Below are 14,627 nucleotides of genomic sequence, written 5' to 3' on the forward strand. Positions count from 1 at the left end.
ACCATTAACCAAGTACTCCAAATACTCCACGTCCCAAGTAGATGGACATCAGCCATGCGGGAATTGATGAGATGACGCAATTCCATGCAAAGTGACGTTTAGCCTGGTTCTTGCCCCTCTTGCTGTCTCAGCATAGATCCTCCTCGTATTGTCTCCTCTTCTCTTCCTCCCCTCTCATTCTCTGTTCCCCTTTGACTGCACAAGCAGACACCATGGCAATTGGAGTAGCTCTCATCGGCGCTGGTCAGTCTATCCTTGCCTCTGTTTGTAGAGTCGAGCTGACGTCAATTCTGCAGGGCTTTTTGCCCGCGAGTTTCATTTCGTAAGTATCTCCCCTGCCGGCAAGCCCTTGCCAACACTGGCTAAACCTGGGATAGCCCTCCATCGAAGCGTCGCCCCATCTAGAGCTCAAGGCCGTCTACTCGCGCTCGCTGAAGACCGCTCAAAAACTGGCCCCCGAGAAGCCCCTCGACCGTTACGCCGACGACACTGACCAGGGTCTCCAGCAGCTGTTGGCTCGCTCCGACATTCAAGCCGTTATCATTGCGTATGTCTCGAGGATGTCTCCTGTGCCGGCGTTCGTTTACTGACCCAACAGTCTGGCCATTGGAACCCAGACTCCCTATATTCACGCTGCCTTGTCCGCCGGGAAACATGTTCTGTCCGAGAAGCCCATCACGGACAATGTGGCTGAGGCTGTAGAACTGACCCGTTGGTATCGGTCGGAGATCAGCCCGACGGTGAACTGGTCCGTGGCCGAGAACTGGCGATATCTTGACAGCTTGCACTACGTGCGACAGCTCGTGCCTCAGCTGGGACGCCTCTCCCAGTTCCGGACGCTGGTCTACATCAACGTCGGTCCTGAATGGTCGTTCGCTCGGTACTTTGGTAAGCGCTTCTTCCTTTCCCCGGATATATATCTAGAATGGACTCTCACGGATCGACAACGATCGGCGACAGACACGACCTGGCGACATGAAGCTCAGTATCAGGGCGGGTATCTGCTGGACGTGGGCATCCACTTTCTCGCCGGCACGCGCTACTTACTCGGCGATGAACGCATCGCCCGTGTCGCCGCCTTCACCCGCGGCGTGAGTCCCTCGATACCGCCGCTGGACACGTTGGACGCCATCCTCCAGGCGGAATCGGGTCTCCAAGGCAGCGTGCAGATCGCCTTGGGCTCCTCCCAGCCAGGGGCGGGATGGACAGTGGTTGGCGAGCACGGCTATATCACCGCCACCGAAGTCAGCGTCACGTCGAAAATCCATGGTCGCGAAGATGTCAAGGACTTCACGGCCGATCTCCTCGCCGTGCCGCCGGAGGTGCGTGCCTGGGGTGAGGCTATAGCCAAGGGAACGCCGAACGCTCAGCAAGCGCCAGAACAGGGACTGGCTGATTTGGAACTGGTGAGTCGTGCGAGATATCTGCGAGAAGAATACTCACTAATGTCGACCAGATCGAGGCGATGCTGCGGAGTGCAAGTCAACAGGGCCAGCTGCAGACCACAAAGCATCAGGTGGAGGGATGAGTGTTTCCGGGATGGTAGTTTGTTAAATTCTGTATTTGATCTCATCTTACCAGTGCAATCTATTTTTCTCGATATTCAGATTCCTCGTGGTGTTCACTCACCAGTCGCTTCGATTCGTTCATTTTTTGATCGAAGGAGCATTTCTGCGAGATATGTGGATTTAGTATACCAGAGTACTTTCTTTTAAGACTTGAAATGCGAAATGCGAATAGCGCATTATTCGCCCACAGATGGATATGTAGAGGAAGTGGGTATAGTTCAAGTTTGGGTCAACGCACTCCACGGTGGTTCTCTTCGCCTCTCGCCTTTCGCCTTTCGTCTCACATTATGCCCTTGGAATTATCTTCACGTTGGCTGACTTTTTGATAGATTTTTTGAAAGCTTTAACAGTAACCTCGGTGCTACTTGGTTTCTGAATTTATTTACATTCAATTAATTAATCAATCAATTAATCCATCAGTCACTTCTAGATAGTCCTCAACACCTATCATTGCCCGTCTTACCATCATACATCCACGAAAACCAGCCAACATGGAACATGACCCCAGCATCGGTTTGTCTCTCGCTCTATGTTACCGGAACAAACATATTGACCACACTGTGAACAGAGGGATATTGCACCTCGGACGAGTCGAGTTTTGCCTATACTTCCGCGCACGATCGGTGGTCCATTATCTTGGTACGCGCTCTGTCTTCCCCAACCAGACTGAAAAGTATCATAATTAACGACACTCTATTTAGACGGGAGCGATTGCCGATATCTCTGAAACGTCGAACACCCTCGAGGACCCGGATGCCAGGGCCAAGGGCGAAAGAATCATCAAGGGTCTCCGGAATTTGCAGTTCGAGATCCAATCAGATGCGAAACTGACGTAGGTCTCTATCTCTCTATAATCTGTGGAGTTCTTTTCCATGAACCATCTAACGCCGGGGATGGAATAAAGGCCTCTGTATGATGATGGCTCCGCTGAAATCGCCGACTACAACAAGGAACTGGGCCAAAGGAACCCCAGTTGGTTGAACGTGTTTTGGCTATACGGGGAGTGTTATCTGTGTAAGTCATTCCTCTATACTCCCGGATTCCGAGCTCTCCTGCCCTGGTCAATGTGCTGATCTAAGGCGAGGACCATGTCAGACCGAAGGATTCGGTCTCTCTTCTTGATGTCTACCAAGTGGAAGAATTACGATGTCTTTGCCCACCAAAAGTCCTCCACATTCCAGGCCTCGAAACCGGCAATTCTCGAGCTTGCAGCTCGGTACAAGACGGTCGTTCAGAGCGCGAGCGCCCTGGTTCAAGACAGGTCATCCGAGGCGCTTCTGTTCCAAGAAATGTGTGAAATCTGCCTTTGGGGTAACGCCACCGATATGTCACTCCTCACCTCGCTCACCTACGAAGATATTCAAAAGCTGCAAGGGTCCGAAGCCCGGAAGACCCAGGCGAAAAACGTTCTGATCAACGATATCCCCGCTGCATTCGATGTGTTGGACAACGCCCGCCGGGAAAAGAGAGGCGGGGCACAAGTTGACATTGTACTAGACAATCCTGGTTTCAAGCTATATGTTGATCTTCTCCTGGCCGGATTCCTGTTGTCAACGGGACTCGCGACCAAGGTTGTCCTTCATCCAAAGTCCATCCCGTGGTTTGTCTCTGATGCTATGCACGCGGACTTCACGAATTTACTGTAGGCCTTGTCCGAACTGGAGAGATTTTTCATCGGAAACCCTCACGAAGGAGGGACCGCATCACCGACCACTTCATTCAGTGATCAAGAGCGCGATAATCTACTGTTTTTGTCCGATCAGTGGCACGCGTTCTAGTCGTCAGGACGGTTGATCGTTCGTACAAGAAGATCCGTTCTGGACGACAGTAGGTAGCTCCTGGCGACTACCGCACCTGGCCCCGGGTCTCTTTATCGAGCTTAAAGAAAGTGACCTGGTTATTTTCAAAGGGGATTTGAATTACCGGAAGCTTACCGGCGATGTACGTCCTTCCTCAATTTCCCTCCCCGATCAAGAACTCCGCACAAAACAGCGACAACGGCTAACCTCGTGCTCACAGGTCAAATAGGATACAACGACGCTATTTCCGACAGCCATAGGGCCTCTGGGAACTAGCTGGGGGGTCCGCACTCTGGCTCTAAGGACCTGCAAGGCCGACGTTGTGGTTGGTCTCGCCGAAGGTGAGGATGAACGTCTGCGGAGTGCGTAGGACGGAGAACACCCTACTGAAGGACGTAGATGGGCATAGTCTATAGACATACTTTGTGAACACAACTGTTGAGTAGTTAATGCATGGATGACGTCATGACTCACCCTTCCGTCATGTTGCTTCATTCCTCTTTCCTCTTTCTTCTTTCTTGCTTCTTCCGTATCCCTTCCTTCTTCCCCAAATCCCTCTTGGAGATCCAATTCCATCCTCTCATGGAAGGATAAACCCAACCCGTCATCATGGGAGGTGGTCCGCAATTCCCCCCCTCTACCGGGCGGGATTCCCCCGTGGACGCCGGAAAGGCCAAACGGTTGCATGCGGTGGTGGACATGGGCAGGTCAGTTCTCCCTCCCTCTCTCTACGATGATTTGCCCCGTATATGCTGACATTGGGATGCTAGTAACGGCATTCGATGTTCGATTACCGATCTCTCCGCTCCGACCACGCGAATCTTGCCCACAGTCTACGCCCACCGCGTCAATATCTCTCTCTACGAGGCCCAATTCGACGACCGTGGCGACCGAATTCCTATCCCGCAATCCGTCATTCAAGCCGTGATCGGTGCCATCCTGCGCTTTCAGATCGTTTGCCTGGAAATGGGCGTTCCCGCCCGGAATACTCGCATCATGGCCACGGAGGCGACGCGCACCGCGCCCAACGCCTCTGAGTTCATGCGCGCGCTGCACGAAGCCACGGGGATCGCCGTCAAGACACTGACCAAGGCCGAGGAGGGCGTCGTGGGCGCATGGGGCATCGCTAGCGGATTCTCGCAGCTGGCCGGTCTTGCGCTGGACCTGGGCGGCGGCAGCATGCAAATGACGTGGATCGTGTCGAACGCCGGCCAGGTGGTGACGAGCCCTCACGGCGCCGTGAGCTTTCCCTATGGTGCCGCCGCCCTCACTCGGACGCTGGAGGAGCTAGAAAAGGGCCGCAGCAAGGAGGACGCTCGTCGGGCCAAGATGGCCTTTCGCCGTACCGTGGAGGAGAATTTTCGACGGGCCTGGAAGACCTTGGACATTCCCCAGTGGCTCCTCGATCGCGCGCAGCGAGACGGCGGCTTCCAGGTGTATCTATCGGGCGGCGGATTCCGGGGCTGGGGATACCTGCTGTTGTACCGGCACCAGGCGCGCGGCGAGGACTATCCCCTGTCCATCATCAACGGATACTCGGCGCCCAAGGAGGATTTCGAGAACACTCGGGCCTTGAAGGAGATCGCGCGCACCGCTCGCAAGATCTTCCGCGTGTCCGACCGCCGGCGCAAACAGGTTCCCTCGGTGGCCTTCTTGATCAACGCCCTGGCCGAGGCGGTTCCACACGGCATCCGCGAGGCCCACTTCTGTCAGGGCGGCGTGCGCGAGGGCCTCCTCTTCCGCACGATTCCTCCCATGGTGCGCCAGCAGGATCCGTTGACCGTGGCGACGCGGCCCTTTGCGCGCCCCTCCGCGCAGGCTCTCGCCGGCTTGCTCGTCGCCTGCATTCCCCGACCGACTGCCGACCGACGCTTTCCGCCGTCCGTGTCCGATCAGGTGCTGCAGGCGCTTGCGAACGCCCTCTACGTGCACGCCGCCCTGTCGACCGAACTCTCGTCGGCGGCCGCCTTGTACAGCACCGGCACGGGCGTGCTGTCGGGCGCGCACGGGGTACCGCACGCCGACCGGGCGCGCCTGGCGCTGATGCTGCAGGAACGCTACGGCGGCGAGCTGCCGCGACGCGAGCAAGCCTTTCGGGATCGTCTGCGCGATCTGTTGACGCCGGAGGAGGCCTGGTGGATGCGATGCGTGGGCAAGGTGGCACTGGTGCTGGCACGCGTCTACCCGCTGGGCGTCGTTGACACCGCGCGACCACGGCTGCTGCCCCTGGCCGAATGGGCCGACGATTTGGGCTCGCACGGCGATCGTGCCGGCATCGCCCTGAAGTTCGCTGTACAAAAGGTGGCCTTTGATCCGACGCTGCTGAAGCAGGAGTTGGCGCAGGACATACGGAAGATCCAGAAGGTGGGCAAGCGGAAAAATTGGATCGGGGGCCGCGACGGCTGGGGGATGAAGGTGAAGGTGAAACTGGTGGAAGAGGATCTGCTGTAGAAGATCTGTTTTATTAACATTCCTTTATTTCTGGCAGCACTGCCCTAAGGCATTGGACGGGCGATCGACGGGAAAGGATCGTCGGCGATGGCGACGACTGGGGATGACTCAGTCCTGCCAGCGAAGCGCCAGCTAATGAGAGTCTGCGATGGCGTCAGGATCAGACGGGCCAAGAGAGACACTCCTACGTCAACCTTGGGTCCTGGTTCTTTGGCTTTCCTCGGGCCCCGTCCCCTCCCCCTTGCACATGTCAGCCTGCTGCATCCTCCTCCTGCCCAATTCGCAATGTGAGATGTTCCCGTCAACGGACCGTCTCACGACGTCCCCATGTCTTCGTCTGCCTCTCTGTCGCATCGCTCGGTGCGGTGCCCGACTTTCTGGCGCCATATCTTCCAGCTCGTTGCCGTGCTGATTGTCGTGGGGAGCCTCTGGGAAGCGCTGCGCGTTCATCAACGGGTCCGGCCATCGCCCGCCATCCCCTCAGATCAAGCCTCCCGACACGGTCGCATCTATATCGCTAGCATCCAGAGCAACGCCGAGGACACATTGCGCCGTCACTGGAATCATGCCGTGGTGGAACTGGCCCGAACGCTAGGCCCCGAGAACGTGTATGTGAGCGTATGGGAGAGCGGCAGCGAAGATGATACTCAGGATGCGCTACAAGATCTCGACCGCGGCCTAGATCGCTTTGGGATACCTCGAAATATCACACTGGGCTTTCCAACCCGTGCGGAGGAGGCTCTCACGGCGGCGAAAGAGCACGGATGGATGGCCGGCACTCATCAGATCAAAAAGCAGAGACACATCCCCTACTTGGCCCGCCGGCGCAATGCCTCCTTACAGCCGTTCTACAACCTGCTGGCAGATGGAATCACTTTTGACCGGATTTTGTTTCTGGAGGATGTGGTCTTCATGGTAAGCGATGTCGTATCTGACTCCCGTTGCTACTGCCTCGTGCTTTCGCTCACGCGCCGATGTAGACGGCGGATGTCCTTCGTCTTTTGGACACGAACGAGGGCGACTATGCGGCAGCGTGCGCCCTCGACTTCGCCCAGCCCCCGCGATACCACGATAGTGGCACCTTGAGAGACTCGCAGGGTCATCGACCGATCATGTCCACATGGCCTCTATTCCGCGCCGCCGACTCGAGACGCGCCATGCAAAACTTGTCACCCGTTCCGGTGGCGAGCTGCTGGAATGGAATGGGTACGCACCTCTTTCATCGCTTCCAGAGGCATTTGTTAACTTTTCCGTCGGTCTGCAGTCGCCATGCCGGCACATCCCTTCATGGACGATCCGCCACTGCAGTTCCGAGGCGTTCCCGACCAACTGGCCGCTGCCCGATTTGAAGGTTCCGAGCGCTGCCTGCTGCATGCCGACAATCCTCTGTCAGCTACTCGGGGCCTATATGTGAATCCTCACGTGCGTGTGGCCTACGGAGGTGCGACGTACGCAGCCGTGCAGCCCGTCCAGAGCTGGTTGTCCTTTTGGCATGTCCTGGGGTCGCTGTGGGAAAGTCGCCTGCGACGTAGCGTGCCCATTCCGTCACCAACTGAATGGAGGATATGCCGGCGCCTGGCGCGATGGGAGAGTCGCAGCACGTTGAATCGCGAGCCCGGTCGCTTCTGTCTTCTGGACCACTCACAGGAATTCCTTCTCTCGGGTGAGGTAGACTGATGACCAATGCTGGAGTGGAGGGTTTCTGCTCATGTTAGCGAACTGAACATCACTCTTTACCAATTTCTTTTCTCCGACCGTGGCTCCGGCTACAGAGAACCCTTTTACTCGAAATCAGGCCATGTGGGCTTAACTTCCCACCGACATAGGCAATGCTGACAAATGCCTTGTTTTTTGTCTTTCAACCCTAACAATTTGCAATACACGAGGCCTGCCGCTCGGCGTGGAAAGAGAATCTCCACGCTGACCTTCGGCAATCGGCAGGCCTCGGCGTGGGGAGAAAATTGTTGACCCACGATGAGCCGACTTCGGGTTTAAATTTAACCACTTCGCCCTGAGCCAGTCTTTAACCTTGATTCTGTACCCACGACAAGCCCGAGCCTCCCACACAAGGTGAGACATCAACCAACACGGCGCCGGCTATTTTTAGCCGGCAGCCCAGCGTTGGGCATGGTTTCGGTTATAAAGTCCTCAGAACTACGCACCCTGATCACCAGTCATCCAGCATATCAGTCGTTCCTTTTCTGTTCTCCCTCTCGCTCTTTATTGCATCTTGCATTTCCTCCTATCTATCATGGTCTCTACAGCCACCACCACTGGCGCCGCCGCCAGCACCACGACTTGTGGATCGTCCGCGCAGTATGAACTGCCCGTGAAAGACGCCGCCTGCGGTGTCCCCAACACAACCAAATATAAAAGTCTCTTCGAGCAGTGTGCCAAACCGGCCGGGGTCCTTTCTTACGACCACGATTGTGCTTTGTACGGATTGGCAGTCGATCAGTCCGTCCACGATCTTACCCAGTGTTTGTATGACGCCGGCGTCGCCTGGAAAGACGTCTGGTGCTACGGCGACACCAATGCCACGGCCACGGCCACTTCCTACCCGACAGCCACGGCGACCTCCAGCAAGACGCACACCACCGGCAAGACGAGCACCGCCAGCTCTTCCTCTGCCAGCTCCACGGAAACGTCGGCGGCCATGACCGTGCAGCTCTCCAAGAGTCCGATGGGGCTGCCGTCCGTGGTGGTTCTCTCGACCCTCTTCGTATCCGTTGCCTTGTTTGGTTTACAGTGATTATCATTCTCCCGATGAGGAAATCGGGTGGTCCATACTTCTTTTTACTTTTCTTCCATCTTTCTGTACACTAGGCTCTTAATATTATTCTTTTCTGACGGGTCATATTCTGTCCATTTGTACTTGGAATCCTCTTTGTCACTGTATTGCCTCTAATAAACGGGGTTTAGAGGGTAGATAATTCCACATGACGCACGAAAAAGAACTAGTATGATCGTCAACCGTATCGACACAAGCCATTTGGACCTGAAGGATTCACTGCATAGCCTCTGATCAACGGGGTTGGAGAGTAGATAGTTGCACATGATGCACGCACGAAGCTATCATAATCGTCAACAGTATCGACTCATCCCGTTTGGACTTGAAGGATTGACTGCATACCGAAAAATGAATTGAGTCAGTAACAGCAACGCCCATGATAGCACATTCCACAGCAAACTAAATCGTTAGGCACCACAAATTCTCTTCCCGGGTTATATGAAGACTTGAAATTGAAGGGAAAGGTGAAAAGAAAACAAAGTGGCATTCAGCATTCAGATTCAATGGAATGGCGCCGGTTATCTTCTACTTCCACTGCTCTATTTCGAACCGCCGACTTCCTTAACAAACCCTCTTTGTACACAGCGTCCTCGTACACTTCGCAGCCCATCTTTTCTCTCGCCCCCGGTGATTTCGCCGAAGATGCAGAGATCAGGTAGATAGGAAACCAGAAAACAAAGACGACCAGTCGTGAAGGTAACATCTAGTGAAAGTCATAAGAGTGTTAGTAAGTAAAGGAACCACGCTCCATACATACTCCACCACCACTGAACCGAGTCTTTCCTTACTTACCGGGGATACCTGAAATCGAAATCCAAGTCTAACCTCTAGCCGATGCGTGCGACGCAAATTACAGGTCTCAAAGCTAGACGTCGCCCCTTCCGGCAGGGGATGATTTTGCCAGAGCTCGCTCGACACCCACACAGGTCGTCGGTCCTGACTATGTTCGAAGAACGGCATCGATTGCTCTAAATTAGCCACGGTCTGCACGACCCAGACTTGCGCCACGTGCTCGACATCCTCCCGTACTCGGACCTGGGTCGTCTCAACGAGCATGGTTTGAAAGTCATCGAGTTGCACGGAGCATGATGAGGGACTGGTGCGTGTCAGGGCGACTTGTAGCGGAATGGGCTGCCCGCGCAATAGGCACGGGCCATGCGCTAAGCGCGTCTCGACGTGGAATGAGACGGGCTGAGCAGAACCCAGAATCTCGGGATCCAGGGTTACGGATTGGATCTGTTTAGAAGGTGGTTGGAGAGGAAGAGAGTCGGAAAGAGGTTGGAAGGCAATTATACAGCTCTGGTGAGAAAGTCAGACCCTGAAAGGCTACCATACCTGTTCGACGGCGTCTCCGCCTGTAGGGGGTTCACTCAACTGTTCTCTCACGCGACTTGAAACGTCCTGCGGGTGTGACTTCTGCGTCTAGGGTAAATTTTATCTCGCCAGATGTGCCAATGGGGCCTGTTGATGGAGGAAGTCGTCGTAGAAGGTGCATTAGTGGAGGTGGTCGAGGGCATCGGATGCCGCTAGTACATGTCACGTCCAACGTGTCGCCATCCTCGGTTTTGTAACATTCGGAGACTTGAGAGAACTTGATGCTCGTCAGCTTCCAAATAGAGAAGAGAGCCCGTTTTCTCGCGGGACCCTTGCTGGATCGCAAACTCACGGGAATTGAAAACGGAAAGCGATGGGTACCTGCACCGACCGTTAAGCCGGGATGATCAGGAAACTGGGCAATGGCTGGGGGAGGAAACACTCGTTGGCGTCGGCGAAAGAGCTGGTCCGAATCAGTATCTACTCACTCAGACCAGTAGAAATATGTACAGACCTCGTGCTGCTCGGCAAAACGTTCGTCTTTCAACGATGACCTGGCGCTCCCTTTCAGTGTGACAACGATTCCAGATATCTGTAACGGGATGGCGCTACGCAAGACCAGCTCGCCGGACACGACCTCATGATTGCTATAGGCGGACTTGTCTCCGTTCAGTTGAAGTTGAAGGTCCATGGTGGGCGTTGAATGCATGAATAAAAGATCGACAATTGATGAATACATTAGTTCGTATCTCCCAGGTTGTTCAGATTGTCTGTAACATGAAACGGAAGAGAAGCCCTTAAATGTACTTTGCTTGCATTCGTATGACTTGGTCTTCGTTCCTGGCATTCTTATGAATCACCATCTTGTGACTAGACGAGAGAAGATTGCAAGAAAGAAAACATAAAAGGATAAGGGGAAAACCATGGTCGGGGATTTGATAGAATGGGTTGTCTCAGCTAAGCCTTCAAAATTTTCGTAGTGAACGTGAAGCAACATTGGCAGCAGGCCACGACTATTTTTGACCGGTAGGCCTCACCATGGCCCTTAATACTTGGCACTGGCGCTATATCGTCGGAGTAGTCGACGGAGAAGTATCTACCTGCCCACCGGTTCATGATGGGTGCCAATGATGGATGACCTTGATAGGTTGACCCCGGATCTCCCCCCTTGACCCAATCTGCTCGGACATCCTGAACCAATGACCAGAGAGATCGGAAAGACCGACTAAAATTAACTTCAATTCCATGGCCGTTGGGCCCATGGCGAGGATCCACCAGGACCCAGAAGACGTCGGACGAGGCGAAATGAGGGCTCGTGATTGATCCGTGACCGAAACAGCCCTAATTCTAGCGGCTCTTGGCGGAAGATTCGTCCAGCCGACATCTGCATCGCCATCGTCGCATCGCCGCAGCGTCCGCCAGAAGCCGGGCTTGAACAAATTCTGCAGCTGAAGGGGGAGAGAAGACACGCGTAGTACTGATCTCTGTCTCGAAAATAAATGAGATGTGTTGGCCTCGTTGAGATGGATGCCACATCTGCCATGTCCACTCCTTCGTCGGTGGATTCGCGACCCCATCATCCTGCAGTAAGTGACCATCTTCTGCATGTCCTGTGCTCGGTCTGCTCGATTTCAATCACGCTATTCGATCTATATGAGAGGCTCACAACTAACACGATACTCGCAGTGCGATCTGTGTCATGCGCGAAAGGTATTGGAAGAAAGAAGGAAACCCCCCTCGCGATAAAGTCGGACGAAGAAACTAATGTCTGCTGCAGGTACGTTGCGATCGACAAGATCCCTGTGGGAACTGCCAGGACGCCAACACGGCATGTCTTCGTCAGCGACCTCCTCGCCGGCATCGTAAGGAATTAGTCCGACGTGGTCCCAATCCCCACCCCCGTTCCTCTCGGGAATCACGCCCCATCCAGCCGGCTTTGCAGCAAACTGAGGGACCGACGGTAGATTCGGGGGTATCTCATTCGTCCCACATGGACAAACGGCGGAATCCGTCGGACGGGCTTGGGGAGCCGCAGGGCTGGATCTCGCTCGTGCCCTTAACCGACGCTCAGATCTCCGGCACCTTGTATCAGTTCGATTACGTATCCGGACTGACAGTCGATCGGCGCGAGGCTCTTGAATCGGCTCTACGGGTTGCCAGTCACGTCTCGGACAGTGTTGACAGCGCCGGCCAAGTGAGTGGTATGGCTATTTCTGTAGTAGACGGGCTTCCCAAGATCCCCGGTGCCGAATTTCTCTCCTGGATGCTACGAGGTATTTACTCGCTTGATCACGCGTTCTATTCGAAGTAGATCTAACGCTGGCGTAGATATCGAATGTGATCGCTTCGGCGCTTATGTACAAGACTATTTCCGACATGTCTCCCTCTCTTCTCTCAAGAAGATGGGCCTGGCGCTGTTACGTCGAGAGGTGCCAGCCCCGACTTCGACCATCTACACGGTCTGTGTTAATGCTGTGGCATACAAATTCTTGACTACCGTCCTGACCGTCGACGGCGGCGACGATCTGACCGAGGATTTGCGTGTCAGGGCCCAGGAATACCGTGCCAGTGCGCAGGCCGCGCTGAAGCAAATACCCTTGGTGACTCCACCGTCTTTGGCCCTCTTGCAGGCCTTGCTATGTGGTGTATGTTTGTCTTTTTCTCTCCCCTTTTCCTCCATATTTCTGTGTAGGCGAATGCGGTTGGGCTAACTGGATAGCAGGTTTTCCTTCACCAAGGCTCTGGTGATACGACGTTATGCTGGGGCCTGACGAAGGCTGCCTGTCGGGTTTGTGTGGACTTAGGTTTGGATGTAGCCGTCCTTCAGGGCGCCAGCATCAGCTCGGATACCTATTACTGTGTTATATGGTGCTATATGCTCGAGAAGAACTACGCCTGTAAGACTGGTCACTGTCGATCCTCACTTAGCGCGTCCCTGGGGACAGACCTGCCCTCCTTGCCCCCGCCTGGTGTGCCCGTTTCCGGCCTCCTCGAGATTTACATCGACCTCGCACGTATCCAAGCCGTACTGCTACCGTACCTGGAGAGCTCATCGGCAGAGTCCCGTGAAGGGCCCACCTTTGACGATGTGGGCGACGAATTGCTCTCGAAGATGAACCAGATCCATTCGAAGATTGAGCAGGTAAGGCTTGGCGATACGATACCTAAACCTCTACTGCCCGCAATAGCTGATGACTTTGGATAGATTGCATCTCCGTCACCTCTCTGGAAAGGTTTAGACATGAATAGCGAAGTTGCCGCACTGCAATTTGCATTCCACTCCGTCATGACTGCCATCTTTCATCTTAGACAGGTCACCTCTAGCCAGACCGCCAGCTCTACAGAGCTTTATCTACAGTCAGCGCGTCAACCCTTGTCGGCATTGGTGTCAATGTGTTTGTCCTGTGACAAGCAAAGCACCGTTGCCTTTCTACATTGGTACGCTAATTTGCTTATCACACTCGGGGAGTAAAGTGACTAACTTGGTGCATTTCAGGACCTTATTGTACTACCCTCTCACGGCCTATTTTGTATTATTTTGCAATGTCGTAACCACGGCCAACCTTGCGGACTTCGAACTTTTGAGCACCATTGCCGACTGCTTGGCACACAGTGGCTCGATCAGTCCCCCGATCGCGCAGCTCCAGAGACTCTTTTGCAAGCTAGTCTCACTGGCCCAGTGTTTCCTGCCGGGAGGTCGTCGATCGATCGCAGACGACACCACCAGCTCCTCCACAGCCGTCACGATCCCGACCCACGCGCCTTCAGAGGATGCGCGCGGCTGGCCCTCCTGGCCATACTGGGGTGAAAGTGGCATGGCAATTCCTACCACCATGATGACACCGTTCAAGGATGGTAATGTATCATATTTGGACTTCCCAGCCTGGGATCCGTTCCTTGCAGTCAATGGCAACAATTTATTTGTCGAAAGCGATTATGGGAATTGATGCCCACCACAAGCATTGCGCTCCGACCGTTGATATCACGATGAACACTACGCCAGTATATCCTAGTACATATACATCGGTCATCACAGTTCAATGCCTTGTACGCTACAAGGAGAGACAATTGAGTCGTCCTCCTCACGAACGCCGACACTCCCACGACAAGGCCAATCAGTATTCCTGTTTGAACTACCACGTTTCCTGCTCGTTACATCATTCGTCCATAATCAATGTACTTGCAGCGACGACAAAATCCCATCCAGAACCACCTGTGAGCCCGTCGTGAAAGTGGCTTCAAAGCCTAAGAAGAGGACAGCACGGGCAATTTCCTCAGGGTCCCCGATACGTCCCAGCGGCGTCAACTTGACCCCCTCGCCTTCAAAAGCCGTCCGATTGTCAGCGGACGCATTCGCTACGCCCATAGTCGGTGTTTGAACAAACCCAGGGGACACAGCGTTGACTCGGATGCGGCGCCCGGCCAGCTCGGCGTGGAATGATTCCAGCGCCGCATATCCATCGTTGACAAAGAGAAGGTCGGCCTGAGTTCCGGATCCGAAGAAGGCTGCCGCCGCAGAGGTGATATCACAGGCCACGACGTGAATCTGATGATGGTCGAGTTGCTCTTGAGCCATGCTTGAGCGTCCCATTCGACAAGCAGCTGAACAGTCGATGGGCCAATCCCATACCGTACCTGATCACCTGACGAACATCCCCACCTGACGAACGTTTTTCAACTCAGCGCCCACGTAGGAATTGAAGC

The 14,627-nt window shown here is 54.6% G+C and overlaps 8 protein-coding genes across 8 annotated transcripts; 6 read left to right on the forward strand and 2 right to left on the reverse strand.

Moving 5' to 3' along the window:
- Positions 1-212: 212 nt before the first annotated feature.
- KD926_001744 (Gfo/Idh/MocA family protein) lies at positions 213-1,528 on the forward strand (the record flags this gene model as incomplete). The annotated part of the gene is made up of 5 exons (XM_053105325.1): positions 213-243; positions 297-322; positions 378-547; positions 599-1,406; positions 1,457-1,528. 5 exons carry the CDS (start codon positions 213-215, stop codon positions 1,526-1,528), a joined length of 1,107 nt encoding a protein of 368 aa, XP_052951514.1.
- Positions 1,529-2,059: 531 nt separating this feature from the next.
- KD926_001745 (damage-control phosphatase ARMT1 family protein) lies at positions 2,060-3,737 on the forward strand (the record flags this gene model as incomplete). The annotated part of the gene is made up of 7 exons (XM_053105326.1): positions 2,060-2,081; positions 2,137-2,207; positions 2,270-2,400; positions 2,473-2,582; positions 2,664-3,210; positions 3,404-3,509; positions 3,597-3,737. The coding sequence occupies 7 exons, from the start codon at positions 2,060-2,062 to the stop codon at positions 3,735-3,737; spliced, it is 1,128 nt and encodes a 375-aa protein (XP_052951515.1).
- A 239-nt stretch (positions 3,738-3,976) lies between these two features.
- On the forward strand, positions 3,977-5,818 carry KD926_001746 (putative transcription regulator (RTG2); the record flags this gene model as incomplete). The annotated part of the gene is made up of 2 exons (XM_053105327.1): positions 3,977-4,074; positions 4,138-5,818. 2 exons carry the CDS (start codon positions 3,977-3,979, stop codon positions 5,816-5,818), a joined length of 1,779 nt encoding a protein of 592 aa, XP_052951516.1.
- A 327-nt stretch (positions 5,819-6,145) lies between these two features.
- KD926_001747 (glycosyltransferase family 69 protein) lies at positions 6,146-7,495 on the forward strand (the record flags this gene model as incomplete). The annotated part of the gene is made up of 3 exons (XM_053105328.1): positions 6,146-6,733; positions 6,799-7,024; positions 7,083-7,495. 3 exons carry the CDS (start codon positions 6,146-6,148, stop codon positions 7,493-7,495), a joined length of 1,227 nt encoding a protein of 408 aa, XP_052951517.1.
- A 574-nt stretch (positions 7,496-8,069) lies between these two features.
- KD926_001748 (uncharacterized protein) lies at positions 8,070-8,570 on the forward strand (the record flags this gene model as incomplete). The annotated part of the gene is made up of 1 exon (XM_053105329.1): positions 8,070-8,570. The coding sequence occupies one exon, from the start codon at positions 8,070-8,072 to the stop codon at positions 8,568-8,570; it is 501 nt and encodes a 166-aa protein (XP_052951518.1).
- Positions 8,571-9,096: 526 nt separating this feature from the next.
- Positions 9,097-10,614, reverse strand: KD926_001749 (uncharacterized protein; the record flags this gene model as incomplete). The annotated part of the gene is made up of 4 exons (XM_053105330.1): positions 9,097-9,312; positions 9,402-9,908; positions 9,985-10,386; positions 10,438-10,614. The coding sequence occupies 4 exons, from the start codon at positions 10,612-10,614 to the stop codon at positions 9,097-9,099; spliced, it is 1,302 nt and encodes a 433-aa protein (XP_052951519.1).
- Positions 10,615-11,422: 808 nt separating this feature from the next.
- KD926_001750 (uncharacterized protein) lies at positions 11,423-13,870 on the forward strand (the record flags this gene model as incomplete). Its single annotated transcript, XM_053105331.1, has 7 exons — positions 11,423-11,509; positions 11,610-11,633; positions 11,701-12,196; positions 12,252-12,568; positions 12,646-13,065; positions 13,129-13,361; positions 13,420-13,870. The coding sequence occupies 7 exons, from the start codon at positions 11,423-11,425 to the stop codon at positions 13,868-13,870; spliced, it is 2,028 nt and encodes a 675-aa protein (XP_052951520.1).
- A 224-nt stretch (positions 13,871-14,094) lies between these two features.
- KD926_001751 (uncharacterized protein) lies at positions 14,095-14,514 on the reverse strand (the record flags this gene model as incomplete). Its single annotated transcript, XM_053105332.1, has 1 exon — positions 14,095-14,514. One exon carries the CDS (start codon positions 14,512-14,514, stop codon positions 14,095-14,097), a length of 420 nt encoding a protein of 139 aa, XP_052951521.1.
- Positions 14,515-14,627: the final 113 nt, after the last annotated feature.

The sequence above is a fragment of the Aspergillus affinis genome (assembly GCF_023601865.1).
Source record: "Aspergillus affinis strain CMG 70 chromosome Unknown NODE_135_length_96101_cov_83_922457, whole genome shotgun sequence".
Lineage (NCBI taxonomy): Eukaryota > Fungi > Ascomycota > Eurotiomycetes > Eurotiales > Aspergillaceae > Aspergillus > Aspergillus affinis.